This window comes from Diospyros lotus, chromosome 15 (assembly GCF_014633365.1).
Source record: "Diospyros lotus cultivar Yz01 chromosome 15, ASM1463336v1, whole genome shotgun sequence".
Classification (NCBI taxonomy): domain Eukaryota; kingdom Viridiplantae; phylum Streptophyta; class Magnoliopsida; order Ericales; family Ebenaceae; genus Diospyros; species Diospyros lotus.
This window is the reverse complement of record NC_068352.1, coordinates 15,530,596-15,547,014: the sequence shown is the minus strand read 5'-3', so window position 1 is coordinate 15,547,014 and position 16,419 is coordinate 15,530,596. Positions and strand designations below refer to the sequence as shown.

Genomic DNA, 16,419 nt, shown 5'->3' with positions numbered 1-16,419 from the left:
AACATGTTTAACATGTTATCCTGACTCTGTCAATTTCGGCTGCTGCCAGAATTTCCTCCCTAATTAGTAGCTGATTTAGGTATGTCTAGACAAGGCATCATCCCTAGGCCCCCGGGAGTGGTAGAGGCTGGAAATTCGCCTGATGAGGAGCCAAGAGTTCAAGTAAGAGAAATATCCTCTCCTAATACTAATCACGCCCCTATGCTGAGGTTAGAGATACCTCTATTTGACGAATCCATGCCTAGGTGGTGGTTTCACCAATGTGAGTGTTTTTTCTAGTTTTGTAATGTAGCTAAATATCAAAGAATTACCCTGGCCACAACCTATTTGAATGACACGGTTGATTCATGGTCTCAAGGATGGTCCAGATCTGAAGGGATGGAAATGAGATGGATTGATTTTGCAGAAGAATTGTGTAAGCGTTTTGGGGAGAGGAATATGGCTGATGTGATTCAGGAATTTAACAAACTTTAACAGAAGGGATCAATTATCGATTGTCAGGAGAAATTTGAAGAATTAAATGCTCTAATGTGGAATTCCCAGCCCTCCCTTACAAAGCAATATTTTGAATCCAATTTCATCATTGGCCTACAATATGAATTAAGGTCAATGGTAAAGATGATGATGCCATCCATAGTGAAACAAACAACAGAAAATGCTAGGTTACAAGAGTTGACTCTGGAAGCTATCTTTAAGAGAAACAAAACTTTGACTAGGCTAGTTCCTTCTGTTAGTCACCTAATAGGAGGTAATTCCTGAGCCTTAATGGCCGGATTGACTCCAAGTGTACCTAAGGGAAACCCTAACCAACTTGCTCACAAAACTACATGGAACAAATGAGGTTGATGGGATTATGCTAGAGATGCAGGGAAAAATATAACCCTGGTTACCAATGTAAGAGGCAACTCTTGAACATGGAAGGAGAGGATGTGGACAGAGCTTATGGCATAGAAGAAGAAGATGTGGACAGAGCATATGGCATACAAGAAGAAGATGAAGAGGAAAAAGGAGAAGTTGTAGAGAACACACTGGAGGAAGAACAAGGGAATAAGGATGGAGAGATCTCTTTCCACGCATTAAGAGGGGTCCAACTAGAAAGATCATCGAGGTGAGGGGACATGTTGGTAAGAAGAAACTAATGGTTTTGGTAGACAGTGGCTGTACTCACAACTTCTTAAATAAAGCAATTGCCACTGAATTGTAGTGTAGGATGACAGCCACCCCCCCTCCTTGGTGATAGTAGCTAATGGTAACAAAATGTATAGCCACTATAAATGTGTAGATTTTAAATGGATGATGCAAGGGCAAGAATTTAGAGTTGAGTTGAGAATTACAGAATTATGGGGTTGTGACATTGTTCTAGGGGTTGATTGGATGCGTACAGCTAGCCCCTTATCATTTGACTTTAATAAGTTGGAAGTTACTATGGAAATAGGAGGCAAGAAATTAACATTAGTAGGGAGTGTTGAACATGGAATGTGCAAAATGATCAATGGGACGAAACCACAGAAGCTGATACAGTATAAGAGGGAGAAAATCTCACAACTGTATTCAATACACGCCATGGAATGGGAAGGAGTAGAAGTGAAAGTGGAAGAGAGGAAGCCTTAAACAACTGTAAGCCCTACTACTATTCAGCTTTCCATTAAGGTACAACTTCCCAATAGCTTGCACTTACTTTTAATAGAATTTAAGGACATATTTGTTAAACCCAATTCCCTACCACCCCAAAGACCATTAGCCACTCTATACACCTCAAGCCCTGTTCCACACCTATAAACATCAGAGCCTATAGATACTCACCAATTCCTATGTTCTATAACATGGTCACGAATTAGTTTGGGGTGGAAATTAAGAAACTAAGGTCTGATAATTCCAAAGACTTCTTCAATCAATCCCTATCAAGTTTCTTTCAACAAAAATGGATCATCCATGAGTCCTCATGCCCTTATACTCCTCATCAGAATGGAGTGACCAAGAGGAAGAATAGCCATCTACTTGCTGTTATCAGAGCACTTCTGCTCCACCATAATGTTCCTAAACATTATTGGGGAGAAACAGCTCTAACAGCCACGTTCCTTATCAATAGATTGCCTTCTCAAACTCTTGAATCTCATAGTCCAATCCAACTCCTAACCAAACACTTTCCTGATGTTTATGTCACTAGCTATTGGAAACTTAAAGTCTTTGGGTGTGTATCATTTGTTCATGTCCATACTCCTAGTAGAGGCAAATTAGATCCTCGTGCCCTAAATTGCATCTTCATTGGATATTCCTCTACCCAAAAGGTTACTGGTGCTACCACCTCCTACTAAAAAGTTCTTTATGTCAGCTGATGTGACATTTGCTAAAAACATGCTTTTGACCATTCTCATCAAAGTTAAAATCCAATCTTAACAAATAGAGATCAAATTTCTTATCTACTTGATCTCGATCTATTATCATCCTTCCTTCCATCTCTTGGTCCTAAGGAGTCATCAGGTATGATTCTAGAGAAGCCCTTACTAGGTATTCCTCGCCTACTACAGGTATACTCAAGGAGGAAAGAGTCAATTTCTTCCCTTATGTAGGTCCTAGCAATTCTAGTCTTGAACCTACTGCTGCCAACACTGACATGTCCAACAGTTCTCCCAACAACTCTCCAGGTAATTCTTGTATTGAACATTCTATGCTTGTTGACGAGCCTGTTGAACCCTTGCATGAAACAGAAACTTCTAAGTGTGATCTTGATTGGCCTATTGCACTTAGAAAGGGCACTAAAACTTGTACCAAGCATCCTTTACATCTGTTTCTATCCTATTCCAGATTGTCATCTCCACATAAAATCGTTCTAACTAGCCTTCATACCATTCCTATTCCCAAAACTTTTTTTGAAGCTATAAGAATTGAGAATTGGAAGAATGCTATGAAAGTTGAGATGACAGCCCTAGAAAAGAATCAAACATGGGAATTTGTTCAATTTCCTAAAGGAAAACACTCGGTGGGTTGCAAATGGGTCTATATAGTGAAATATAGGTCTGATGGGACATTAGATAGATATAAGACAAGGCTAGTGGGTAAGGGATACACTCAAGTGTATGTGGTAGATTACTTAGATACCTTTGGACCAGTTGCAAAGTTAAATCAATCAAGGTTATCTTGTCTTTGGCTGCTAATCTTGGTTAGCCATTGCAGCAATATGATGTAAAAAATGCATTTTTGCATAGGGATCTAGAAGAAGAAGTTTGCATGGACTTACCACTAGGATATGGCCTAATCATTCGAGAGAAGGTAGTGTGAAGACTGAAAAAGACTTTATATGGCCTAAAACAATCCCCAAGGGCTTGGTTTGACCAGTTTACAAAGGTGATGCTTACCCTCAAATATAGACAAAGGCAAGGGGACCATACCCTATTCATTCACCACTCGGCCACAGGGGGAGTGGCAGTGTTAATAGTGTATGTGGATGACATTGTGGACATCGGAAATGATGAGGAAGGTAGGAATATACTCAGAGAGTGTTTGATTAATGAGTTTGAAATAAAAAAATTGGGGAAATTGAAATATTTCTTGGGCATAAAAGTTGCACACTCAAAGGAGGGCATCTTTATTTCTTAGCAAAAATATATTGTGAACCTCCTAACCAAACTGGATTGTTAAATACTCCAATTGAACCTAATCACAAGATGGGAAAGGCTCCTGAAGATAGTGTTGTTGATAAGGGGTCCTATCAAAGGCTAGTGGAAAGGCCGATTTACCTAGCCCATACTCAGCTAGACATTGCATATGTAGTAAGAGTGGTAAGCCAATTCATACATAATCCTAAAGAAACTTACCTAAGAGCAATATATAGGATACTGCATTACTTGAAAGGGACACTCAGGGAAGGAATCATGTTCAAGAAAAGAGAATGTATGTCACTTGAGGTCTACACGGATGCAGATTATGCAGGATCCATAGTGGACAAGAGATCCACATCAGGCTATTGCACTTTCCTAGGGGGTAATCTTGTGACATGGAGGAACAAAAAACAAAGTGTAGTGGCTTAGTCAAGTGCAGAAACCGAATTCAGGTCTATGGCTCTAGGGGTGTGTGAGTTACTTTGGTTGAAAATATTACTTGATGATCTAAAAATCGAGTGGACAACACCTATGAGACTATTGTGACAAATCAGCAATAAATAGTGCTCACAATCTAGTCCAACATGACAAAACTAAGCATGCTGAAGTGGATAGGCATTTTATCAAGGAGAAGTTCGATAATGGCCTAGTTTGTACTCCATACATCTCCTCTAATGATTAGCTTGCAGATATTTTAATCGAAGGGTTACCTGTAGTCGTGTGTCAAAGGATGATTAGCAAGCTTGGAATGGATGAGATCCATTCTCAAATTTAAGGGGGAGTGTTAACGATTGGAGACTGATCTTGTCTTTATTCTCGAACAAGATCAAATCAGCATTGATTGGCACTAATTATTATTTGTTTCCTAAAACAGAGAATATATCTTCTAGATTTAGATTGTTGTATCTTTCCATTAGTTGTAGTATCCTAATGTTGCATAGGTTTAGTTTCTTAGAACCTTCCTCATCTAGTAAGGAAGTTTTGTATATAATTTGATCTACCCGTCAAAGGGGAATAAGATTGAAACATTTTGTTCACATCTTCTTTGATAAAAACAAATACAAAAAAATTGATTTCAAAATAAATATAAAAGATTTTGTAAACATTGAAAGCATATTAATCTGTTGGCATTGATTGGATTGATCATTTTCAATTTCCAAAGATAAAATGTAATTCATTTTCAAATGCCAAATATATAAAGTTTTTCATCATCAAAGGCAAAACAACAAAATCTACCCTATTGCAAACATGCTAAACTAAGATATGCAATGTATATCAAAACCTCCTCAAACTGAACCATACCTTTTGGTACCATGACATATCATGATTCGATTCAAAAGTTTTAAGCTTTGATAAATTGGAGCCAAAGGTATATCAAATTAACAAGTGTTATTAGTTTTCTAAGGATCTTATTATCATGTTGCACTTTTCCTATCTGATTCACAATATATGACATTTTTTTCTAAATTCTGTAATGCAACTAGGAATGTGATTTTTTATTTTTGCCTAGATTGGGAAGGTGGCATGTGCAACATCTAGTATGTGTTTCATTCAGCCTTAAGTCAAGGAAGATCTTGTTGAAAATAAATGATTCAATATATAGGGTCACAAATGTATTTTTTAAATGTGTAATGCTATCTTAAAGTTTAGCCATTTAAAAGTGATCTATAAAGTTTATTTTTAGGCTATTGGGTATTAAACTATCATGGAATTAATGTATAGAGACATAAGTTATATTTTTAAATTGATGAGGGGCCAATTTGGAAATATTAGAAGTTGTTAATTGCTTTTAGCAATTATATATAAAGGGGTTATGGTCCCCAATTGATTAAGAAGTTTTATATCTCTGCATCCCCATCAACAGAGAAATTCTAAGAAACTACGAATCAATTGGAAGATCAAAAAACCCGTTTTGATCAATCATCACAATGGATACTGATACGCTTCTGTTTATTGTTTATTTCTGTTGACGTACGAAAACGGTCAACCGGAGTTCGAGAGCCCACAACGTGATAACGGGTACCAAAAAGGCAAGGAATAGAAGACTGAAGCAGATAAGAAACACATACAGGACTTTTACGTGGTTCGGCCAGAATGATGCCTAGTCCACGACCGTTCTCTGGTTATTCTAGCAGAGTAACAGTATGTATTTTCTGATGATTCATCCCTTTACAATGGCGTCCCCTCTTCTATATATAGAGTAGGGTAGCTTACAATGCGAATTAGTCCTAAGTATGGAAGAAGTCTATTCCGTTGACAGCGCTTTCCTTATTGGTTTCGGATTATCAGGGATAGGTCCCTTGTCTTCAGGGATTCGGATTGCTTCCGATATGTAAGTGTCTATCGCTTCCGATTATCTCGCGATCTTCCAGCCGTCTGATCTGGGCGTATCTCTCGGCTAGCTGAGTCGTGATGTTTGGAGTTCGTCTGAGCGAGCTCGCTGGCATCAGCGATCTGGCTTCTGGTCCCGAAGGAATGGGACTCCGCACTGATGGCTTTCGATCTTCGGGTCTGACGGGCTTCTGGGGAGTTTGGGCCGCTCTGCTGGGCCTTAGGTGATTCGGGTCGTTCTGCTGGGCCGGGCCCAGCCCGTCAATTGATTTCCGGAGATCGTATATAACATAAGCCCCCCAACTCTTAGTACGAGCTGCGGACTGAGAGCTGCTCCAATTGCCGCAACCTGTCTAGCTGTATTCGGACGACCAACCGTCCCTTGAGAAACACTTCAAAGGGCACGTCTTGCCCGTACTGCTTTAAATGCGCACATTCCCCCATTACTACGCGTGATCATGCCTGTGGGTCCCACGAGCTGTCGTGCGGCCGAGTTTCTAGGGGCATGCCATGAGCCGTTTTTTGATCCGACGATCAGGATCTTCCGGGCAAAAAGTATAAATAGCGGGAGAGACTACCTTCTTCCCCCTTCGCTTTATTATTTCGAATTTTCGTTGTGTGCAAAGGCTCTTGTTCGTCTCCTTGCTTTGTCTCGACTGCGACCGCCTTTCCAGTTTTCGGGTGCCTTCGCCGCCATTCCCTGCTTCGGCATTTGCTTGTCTTCCGTTTATCCGGTGAGTTCCTCGCAACCCCTTTAGTCTTGCTTTCTAGTTTACTGTCTCTCGGATTTATCCGCGTACTGCCTTCTTCGTGATGGCTATGTGTCTTCCTCTGGTATTTAGAGCGTCGTTTGGCCCCCTTTTTGGCCTATGATTGTCGAAGCGAGCTTAGTTTTGCTTTTAGATATCCACCGGGCTTAAGTTTTTGGCCCCCCTGCTTTAGGCAGTGTCCTTACTTCGCGGTTTCGGCGCGACCTGATCGAATGGGGAGAGTCTAGGGCTTTTTTCTATTTTGCGAGCGTCAGTCTGCTCCCAGCAGCCTGACTCTAATTTTGTCGTAGATGTCCCTCTCAGGTCACAGGCGTCGCGATTACCAAATAGGAGACATGGATACCCCGACTTCTTCGGAACCGTGTGAAGGATGGGAGGAGACGGTCCAAGAGCTTACCTCTCGGCGAGGTGGGGATGCTTGCGAGCTCGCTTCGTCAGTCTCAGCTGCTCCGTCTCAGCGATCTGGGGATGAGCGAGGAGCCCGCGAGGTGTTCGAGCGTCATCCTTCTAATGTGACCCTTGGCGAGCTCATTTCTTGGGTCAATGAATATAATTTTCCTTCGACCTCTAGTGCCATGGTTCCTTCTCCTGAGGACCATGCTGCCAACCCTCCTAAATGGTTCATCGCTTTGAGCCTTCAACACCTGGAGTCTGGTTTTAGGCTTCCAGTCCCTTCTTATTTGATATCTCTTCTAAACGACCTGAAGCTTTCACCCTTCCAGCTTACTCCGAACTCCTACTCACAACTCTCTTCGTTAGCCCTCCTTTTTAAGAGGGCAGGTCTTGAGCCTCCTTCCCCTAGGGTTATTAGGTCCCTTTTCTCCTTTAAGAGTTTAGGCAACGGGCTGTATTATCTCACAGCCCTAAATTCCAAGTATAAGAAGCTCTTGCCGAAGGGTAAGGCAAAGGGCAAATCCAATGTTGGGGCTTACAAGTCCCGGTGGTTTTTCGCCTCTTGCACTTCCCTTTACGAGCTCACGAGCTTCGGCTTCGTACAATGCCCAAGTAAGCGAGCTCACGCCCTTGTCTTTTTTCTTTATGCTCTTCTTTCGCTCTTTGACTGCCTGCCTTCTTTTTCAGATACCTCAGGTAAGAAGCCGAGCCTGACCACGGACGAGGTCGAGCTTCTAGAGAAGGTCGGCGCTGTAAAGACGGACGCTGACAATATCGAGCCATCTGACGACCTACTTCGCAAGTTCGGGCTCGCTCCCTCCCTCGACGCAAAGGTGATAGAGAAGAGGGAAGTCGGGATCCGGGGAAAAAGGGACGTCAGGTCGGCCCTTGACGAGGCTAATCGCAGCTCGAGCTCGAACGAAGGCGGTCAGAGAGAACAAGCCGGTTCATCAACGCCGAGGATGGTAAAGCTAAAATACGTTCCGCACAACAAACCGTCGGCGACCTCTACCGCGGTTCCTCCAGCGCCAACCTTGCGGGCTCAGGCAGATGTGCCCAGGGTTGAAGGGCCTGCAGCCCCTACGGCCGAAGCCCTGGTGATTCCAACTGCTCAGCCCGTCACCGAGACAATCACAATCCGTGATTCCGAGGTGGTTGTGGCTACGTCTGCCCGTGGAAAGGCTTTGGTAGAAGAGGGTCAGGCGGCCTCGGCTTCTGGGAGCAAGAGGAAGGCTGCGTTGGCTTCGTCTCCCACCGGGGTCCAGGCCGGGAAGAAGAAAAAAAAGGCTGTCGATCCCTCTGCGGCAGCAGCTGAAGAGGTTTCCGTAGGAGGGGTCTACTTCGATCGCCTCCTGGACAACTTAAATAACGTTATGGGCAACTCCGTCCAGTCTCTGGAGAAGGAGGACGTTACGGGGGAAAGGCTTCCATTATATTCAGCTCGCCATGGTCTTCTGGTACGTCCTTATTTTGCCGTCCTTTCCTTTCCTTTCTGTTCGTTTTGTTTAGCCTTTTCTGCTTGTTTTCCAGTCCGTTCTCAGCTGTGTGAAGCAAGCCGAGGAGCTCGCTGTTCTCCTTAGGGAGAAGGAGAAGCTCGCGACTTTGGCTGGGAAGTTGAAAGACGACAAAAAGAAGCTGCAGGACAACCTCACCTATCTGACAGAGGAAACCCGGAAGACGCGGGTTTATTATGAGGGGCAGGAAGACTGGATCGCGAGGGCTGAGGAGGCCAAGAAGAATGCCGAAGACAAGCTTTTTCGAGAGAAGTCTGCGAGTGCTCTTGCCCTTTGTGATTATAACGCGAAGCTTAAGAAGGCTTCGACCGAGCTGGAGGGGAGTCTAAAAGCGCAGCTGTTGGCTGAGGAGCGAGCTGAAGCTGCAGCCCGCGAGGTGGAGGGGCTCAAGAAGGAGCTTGCCCATAAAGAAGCTGAGGTCGGAGCCCGGGTAGCTAAGGAGCGCGAGGATGCTGCCTCGGAGAACTCAGTCGAATTTTTGTATACTTTGTGGACATTTCATCCTGAGCTGGACATCTCCTTCTTCGGCGAGGATGCTGTCTAGGAGTTCCCAAGGTTTTCAGCTGAGGCAGCTGAAAAAGAGGCTGTCGGGGTTCTAGTCAGCCCGACCAGCCCGATCAGCTCGAGGCCGCTCCTTCTACTGAAGATGTTCCCGCTCAGCTTGACGAAAATGCGGCTCCTCCTCCTAGCTAGGGTTTTTCCTTGTATTTCTGTTCGTAAGACGTTTTTCTTTTAACAAAGTCTTCATGCTTCATGTGTGTTTTCTCCCTACAAGCTTTTATTTGACTGAACTTTGGCGATCTCGGTAGTTGGGCCTTGGTAGATCGATCCTCAAATCGCAACCTTAGCGAGCTTGTAAACTGAGCTTGTAGACTTGGCGTATCTCCCTTCCCCCTAGCTCGCAGTTCGTTATGCGGACTGGGAGCTAATGCCGACTTTCTCTTCCCTTTGCGAAGTTTGACCGTCGTCTTGGGACTTGTCATATTCTCGGGAATAATTGCCGATTTTTGGGAATAGCCTTGGTCTATAAATAGCCTGATATGACCCCTTGAGACGTACTTCATGAGGTTCCTTTCTTTTTATCCTGGCGACGGTGCTTCAGCTGCGGTCCCCATGCAGTGCGGCAATCTTCTTCAGCCTTGGTGTCTCTGTTGAGGCTGCCTTCCTGTCAAGCGGGCTCTGAGGGAGATTGTCGGACTGCTGGGGTCATAGCTGAAGGTTGCTGAAGATTGGGGAAGAATTGCTGAAGGTCGGACAGATTGGAAGATACCACTCGTTTTGCCATCGCCCTGGTGTATGTTCTGAGACAGTTTTCCGGTTGAAATCTGTATCAGAATATACACCAAGGGCAATGGCGGTGGAGAGCTTCTTTTCTGCAGGTGAGGTCCACCGTGGGAGGGCGTTTAGAGCTGACAACTTCTTCGTAGGAGAGCAGAGACCGTTGCGGGCTCGGGCTACCTTGTAGCTTATGCAGGCGTTTTTCCTTCACATTGTAGCTTGGTAGATCGTTTGATTGTTGGTCGCAAATGGTCCGTCCTTAATGCTTTGCTTAGCTAAGTAGTAGGTTGCGAATAACACCTAAGCGCTTTAGCTACCTTGCTGATGAGCCTGAAGTGCTGATTTTCAGTGTATCCAGGAGCTTTTTATGATCGGATTAAGTTGAGAGATCAGTCGCTCGTAGGTCGCGTTTGTTGCGTATAGCTGCTTCCCAAGCCAGGATAATAAGAATAACCAAATCGGTCATCGTCTCTGCCCAGAATTTAGTCGAGATGAATGTCCGGATAGGTCGCGGAATGTCTTTAGCTAATTTTCCGCATAGTTTATAGGGGAATAGCTTCGCGTTAAATTGAAGATCTTGCCAAGATATATGTCCAGGTAGGTCGCATAGCGACCTCAGCTAACATACCAGGGCACTTCCGTAAATTCGCGTAGAAATTGAAAATCCGGCCAAGATATATGTCCAGGTAGGTCGCATAGCGACCTCAGCTAACATACCATGGCGCTGCTTGTAGTTGGCTCGGGAGGGGACACCCAGGTAGACCGCAGACCGTGATTTTTATTCAAGATGAAAGGGGGTCTCAGCTAGTGATCCCTTTGCCCGAGGTGGAGGTGGTTGCCCAGGTAGGCGCCAAACCGTGACATTGGGTCAAGATGAATGGGCCTCAGCTAGCGAACCACGACCTGGGGGAGGACCAAGAGGAATGCTCAGATAAGCCACAAACCATAGCCCGTCGACTAAGATGAATGGGCCCTAGCTCGCAAACCATGGTTTTTTACCCCTCCCCAAAAAATGTTAAAGTGCTGTAGTGGAGGACAGGTAACAAAGTTCGACAAAATTGATCAGCCAGAAATTTATTAATCTCAATCGAGCTTAAAAAATTTTAACATGAACATAAGAATGGAAACACTTTTACTGATGGTAGGGGCGGAGGTGCTCCGCGTTCCAGGCTCGCAGGAGGACAGCTCCATCCATGTTGGCCAGATGGTATGCCCCGTTTCCCAAGTCCTCGTGGATAACAAAAGGTCTTTCCCAGTTCGGGCCTAGCGTGCCATCACTGGCTTTTCGAGCGCCGATGAGTACTAGGCGTAGCACGCGGTCTCCGAGCTTGTACCATCTGACCCGAACTTTTCTGTTGTAGTAACGCGCTACCCTTTGCTGGTAGATGGCGATCCGTAGGCGAGCTGTGTCTCTAGCCTCCTCAAGTAGATCTAGATTCGCGGCTAGGAGTTCGTCATTTCCCTCCGGGTTAAAGGTGGCTCTTCGCTGACTGGTCACCTTGTGTTCAGCTGGGATCATCGCCTCGGACCCGTAGACCAACGAGAAAGGAGTCTCAGCTGTGCTAGTTCGAGCTGTCGTCCGATATGCCCAAAGCACCGTTTGTAGTTCGTCCGCCCAAGCGCCCTTCCTGTCTTCCAGCTTCATCTTCAGGGCGTGCTTGATTATCTTGTTGACTGCTTCGACCTGCCCATTGGCCTGGGGGTGGTCTACGGCCGTGAAGCTCTTTTGGATTCCCAATGATTCGCAGAATTGGATGAATTGCTCGCTGGTGAATTGAGTTCCGTTGTCTGTGACTATCTGCTGTGGGACCCCAAACCTGCAAATGATATTATTCCAGACAAATTTTTGTACCTTGGAGCTGGAGATTTCAGCGAGCTCTTTCGCTTCGGCCCATTTGGTGAAGTAATCAACTACCACGATGACATGCTTGCAATTGCCACGAGCTGTTGGGAGCGGCCCAATCAGGTCCATACCCCAGACAGCAAACGGCCACGAGCTGTTCATCTGTTGAAGGTAGGCCGGTGGAGCCCGCGGGATATTAGCGAACCATTGGCACTTGTCACACTTTTTCACCAAGTTGATCGCGTCTTGTTTCATCATAGGCCAATAGAATCCCTGCCGAAGGGCCTTCTGGGCTAGTGACAGAGCCCCGGCGTGGTTGCCGCAATGCCCAGCATGTATTTCCTCCAGCACGGTCTGACAGTCAGAGCCCTCAATACACCTTAACAATGGAGCTGTGAATCCTCGCTTATACAACACCTCATCATAGATACAGTAGCGAGCGGCTCGAGCTCGCAGTCTGCGCGCTTCTAGTTTATCTGTCGGTAGCTTTCCTTCCCGTAGGTACGCCAGAATGGGGCTCATCCATGAGCCCTGGGATGCGTGAACCACCATCGTCTCGGTCGGTTGCTCCATGCTAGGGGCGGCTAAAAACTCCACCGGTATAGCCCCTAGAAACTCTGTATCTCGCGCAGTAGCTAGCCGAGCCAGTGCATCTGCATGGGAATTTTGAGAGCGTGGAATTTGGTGTACCTCGAACCGTTGGAAAGGAACTAGAAGTTCGCGTACTTTGAGCAGGTATGCTACCATCTTCACCCCCTTCGCCTGATATTCCCCGCGTATTTGGTTGACAACGAGCTGGGAATCGCTGAAAATTATCAATGCTTCAGCTCGCACCTCCTTTGCCAAGCGCAGCCCTGCGAGCAGCGCCTCGTACTCGGCCTCGTTATTGGTAGCTCGGAAACCGAATCGCAGGGCGCATAGTATTCTGTGGCCCTCCGGGCTTATTAGCATAACTCCTGCCCCAGCTCCTTGCTCGCTCGACGACCCGTCAACGTACAACTCCCATGATGGTCCTTCCGAGGTCTCTCCTTCTACTTGGGTCGTTTCAGTGAATTCAGCGATAAAATTCGCCAGTGCCTGCCCCTTGATTACCACTCTTGGTTTGTATTCCAAGTCGAACTGAGCGAGCTCAATTGCCCATTTCAGCAGGCGACCCGATGTGTCTGGCTTCTGCAAAATCTGCCTCAAGGGGTACTTAGTTAGAACATCGATCTGATGGGCCTGGAAATAAGGACGTAATTTCCTCGATGCTATGACCAAGCAGTATGCGAGCTTCTCCATCGATGTGTACCTCGTTTCTGCGTCCACCAACCTCTTGCTAATATAATAAACGGGGTATTGCACCCCTTCTTCCTCCCGAACCAAGGCTGCGCTGAGAGCATGCGCCGACACTCCTAGGTAGATCACCAGTTTTTCCCCATCTCGGGGTTTTGAAAGTAGCGGAGCTTGCCCCATATACTCCTTCAGCTGCTGGAAGGCGAGCTCACACTCCTCACTCCAACTGAAACCTTGGGCTTTTCGTAACGTATTGAAGAAAGGGATGCACTTGTCGGTTGCCTTGGAGATAAATCGGCTTAGTGCAGCGACCTGGCCGATTAGGCTCTGCACGTCCTTCATTCTTACAGGCGACCTCATATCCAAAAGGGCCTTTATTTTTTCTGGATTGGCCTCGATACCTCTGCTGTTGACCATGAATCCCAAGAACCTCCCGGAAGCCACCCTAAATGCACATTTTAGTGGGTTCAGCTTCATATTGTAGCTCCTGAGGATCTTGAATGTTTCTCCCAAATTACGAACATGATCTGCGACCTGCTCAGACTTAACCAGCATATCGTCAACGTATACCTCCATTGTTTTCCCAATCTGCGCTTCGAACATCATGTTCACAAGTCTCTGGTAGGTCGCCCCAGCATTCTTCAACCCGAAGGGCATAACCTTATAACAGTATAGCCCGCGATCGGTGATAAACGACGTGTGTTCCTCCTCGTTAGGATTCATGGGGATCTGGTTGTATCCCGAGTAGGCGTCCATGAAACTGAGGAGCTGATGCCTCGCTGTTGCATCCACGAGCTGGTCAATTCTTGGGAGGGGGAAACTGTCCTTCGGGCAGGCTTTATTTAAGTTGGTGAAGTCGACGCAGGTCCTCCACTTCCCGTTCTTCTTTTTTACCAGCACTGGGTTGGCTACCCAGACTGGGTAATGAGCCTCTCTGATAAACCCATTAACCAGGAGCTTATCCACCTCCTCTTTAAGGGCGGCGTAGCGTTCTGGAGTCATCGGTCTCCTCTTCTGGCGCACCGGCTTGTAGCTGGGGTCTATGTTGAGTCTGTGCGACATGACCTCCGGTGCTATCCCCACCATGTCTTCGTGATTCCACGCAAACACATCCAGGTTAGTCTTAAGGAATTCAATAAGTTGGCATTTTACCTCGGGGGCCAGATTCTTCCCGAGCTTCAGGCATCTTTCAGCGTCCACCTCGCTGATCGGGACCTCTTCAAGTTCTTCCACCGGGCCGGTGGCCTTGTCGCAATCCACTTCTCTGGGATCCAGGTCGTAACTCACCCCGCTCCGACTTGAAGGTCGTTGTGCTCCCTCTGTGACCACATTTACTTTCTTTCCTCTGGTCCCCATCTTGACCGCGTCCTCGTAGCAACGTCTTGCGAGGTGCTGCTCTCCCCGCACGCATCCAGTTTCGTTGGTGGTTGGAAACTTGACGGTCAGCGCTCTGGTCGAGGTGACCATATCCAGCTCGTTCATCACCGGCCTCCCGAGCACGACGTTGTATGCTGAGGGGTAGTCAATGATCAGAAACTCCGCAAGCGCTGTGGCTTCACGACCTTCGCCCCCAATTGTGAATGGGAGCTTAACTCGTCCCATGGGGACGACTGCATCTCCCGTGAACCCGAAAAGTGGCTCTAGGGATGGGCCCAACTGTTTGGGCCCGAGTCCCATCTGGTCAAAACAGGCCCTGTACATCACGTTCACCGAGCTGCCGGTGTCCACCATTATTCTTCGCACCTCCATGTTGCCGATGTGAGCGCGAATGACGAGGGCGTCATTGTGCGGCCAGTGTATGTCCCTGGCGTCCTCCTCGGAGAAAGTGTTTTCTTTCACTGCCATCCTAGCTCGCTTTGATGATCCCATCTACTCGTTAGATCCTGCCACTAGGACATGATTAGCCTCGCGTACATACCTTTCGTGCGACCTGTTCGATGTGCCTGCGAGGTGAGGACCGCCGTGGATCGTATAGATCGTCCGAACTGCTGGTGCGCGCTCATCCTCGGTGGGCGTTCGTTGTTGATTCGCCTGTTGTGGTGGCTGATTTGCAGGTCGCACCACATAGTCTCGTAGCCGGCCCCTTCGAATCAGTTCTTCAATTGCATCCTTCAAAGCGTAACATTCAAAGGTGTCGTGCCCCACCTCGTTGTGATACACACAAAACTTCTCCCTATTTCTGAACTTGTTGGGAGTTTTTATCGGGTTTGGCCTCCCGAAATCCTCTCTTCTCCTTTCCATGGCGAAGATCCTTTCTTGAGAATTTGATAGGGTCGTATAGTTGTTGAAACGGCCTTGTCTCGGAGGTCGGTCCTCTTGTTCTTCCCGCCGAGCTCGCTTGGCTACCTGATTGTTAGACCGCTCTCCTCGGTTGTCCTTTCTGTTTCCCCCGTCGTTCCTTTTCCCATCTCGGTTAGAGCTTCCGACTTCCTCTCTATGTCCGGCGGGCTTCTTCCCGAACGCTTCTTCCCACCGGATCTCCTTTGCAGCTCGTTCATAGAATTCTCCCAGATCCGCAACGGGTGATTTATAGATGCTCTCGTAGAGCTTCCCGTCTTTCCTGAGACCTGCCGAGACGACCGTCAGGATACTTTCATCCGAGGGACTTTCGACGTTACTCACCTCGCGCCGGAACTTGGCGATGTAATCTTTGAGGGACTCGCCCGACCTTTGGAAGACCCTGGCGAGGTGGCACGACGGGGCGAGCTGCCGTCTCAGAGCTCTGTACTGCCCGAGGAACTTCCGCTGGCATTCTTCCCAACTACCAATGCTGCGAGACGGGAGGCTTCTGAGCCAGGCGCGCGGGATGTCGCCCAAGGTCGCGGGGAATACCCGGCACTTCACCAGCGAGCTGGTGGTCTGCAGATCCATCTGGACATTGAATGCGTCCAGGTGGTCATAGGGGTCGCTATCTCCGTTGTACTGTGGTATGCTCGGAACCTTGAATCTCCTGGGGAGAGCTTCGAGTTCAACTTCCTTTGTGAATGGCGTCCGTTCTCCGTAGCCACTATTTTGGCCACGAACTCCTTGTCGTGCCTCCAGTTCTTGCACCCTTTAGAGCAACTCCTCGACGGCGGTGTCCTGGTCCACAGACCGTTGGAGCTACGATCTCCTGCTTCCTCTCCCCGGTGAGCGACGTGACGGGAGGTCCGCATCCTTGGACCTTGAATTAGAGGAATTTACTGACCTTTCTGGCGAAGGAACTCTATCGGCTTCTCTTTCGTTTGGCGGGGGTCTTTCCTCTCGCGGGTGGCGAGGTCTTCGGGGTGACAGCGACTCTGGTTGTCTCGGGACCATTTGCGACTGGGCTCGGGCAAGGGCCCTAACCGCATCAGCGAGCTGCCTAACAGTACTCTCCAGAGCCTCCTGACGCTGGTGCTAGGCCTGAACCGCCTCTACTCCGACGGTTGGGGCGA

At 47.3% G+C, this 16,419-nt stretch overlaps 2 protein-coding genes across 2 annotated transcripts; both read right to left on the bottom strand.

Moving 5' to 3' along the window:
* Positions 1 to 11,017: 11,017 nt before the first annotated feature.
* LOC127791591 (uncharacterized) lies at positions 11,018 to 14,872 on the bottom strand. The gene has a single exon (XM_052321575.1). The coding sequence runs from the start codon at positions 14,870 to 14,872 to the stop codon at positions 11,018 to 11,020; it is 3,855 nt and encodes a 1,284-aa protein (XP_052177535.1).
* On the bottom strand, positions 14,873 to 15,874 carry LOC127791590 (uncharacterized). Its single transcript, XM_052321574.1, has one exon. It carries the CDS (start codon positions 15,872 to 15,874, stop codon positions 14,873 to 14,875), a length of 1,002 nt encoding a protein of 333 aa, XP_052177534.1.
* Positions 15,875 to 16,419: the final 545 nt, after the last annotated feature.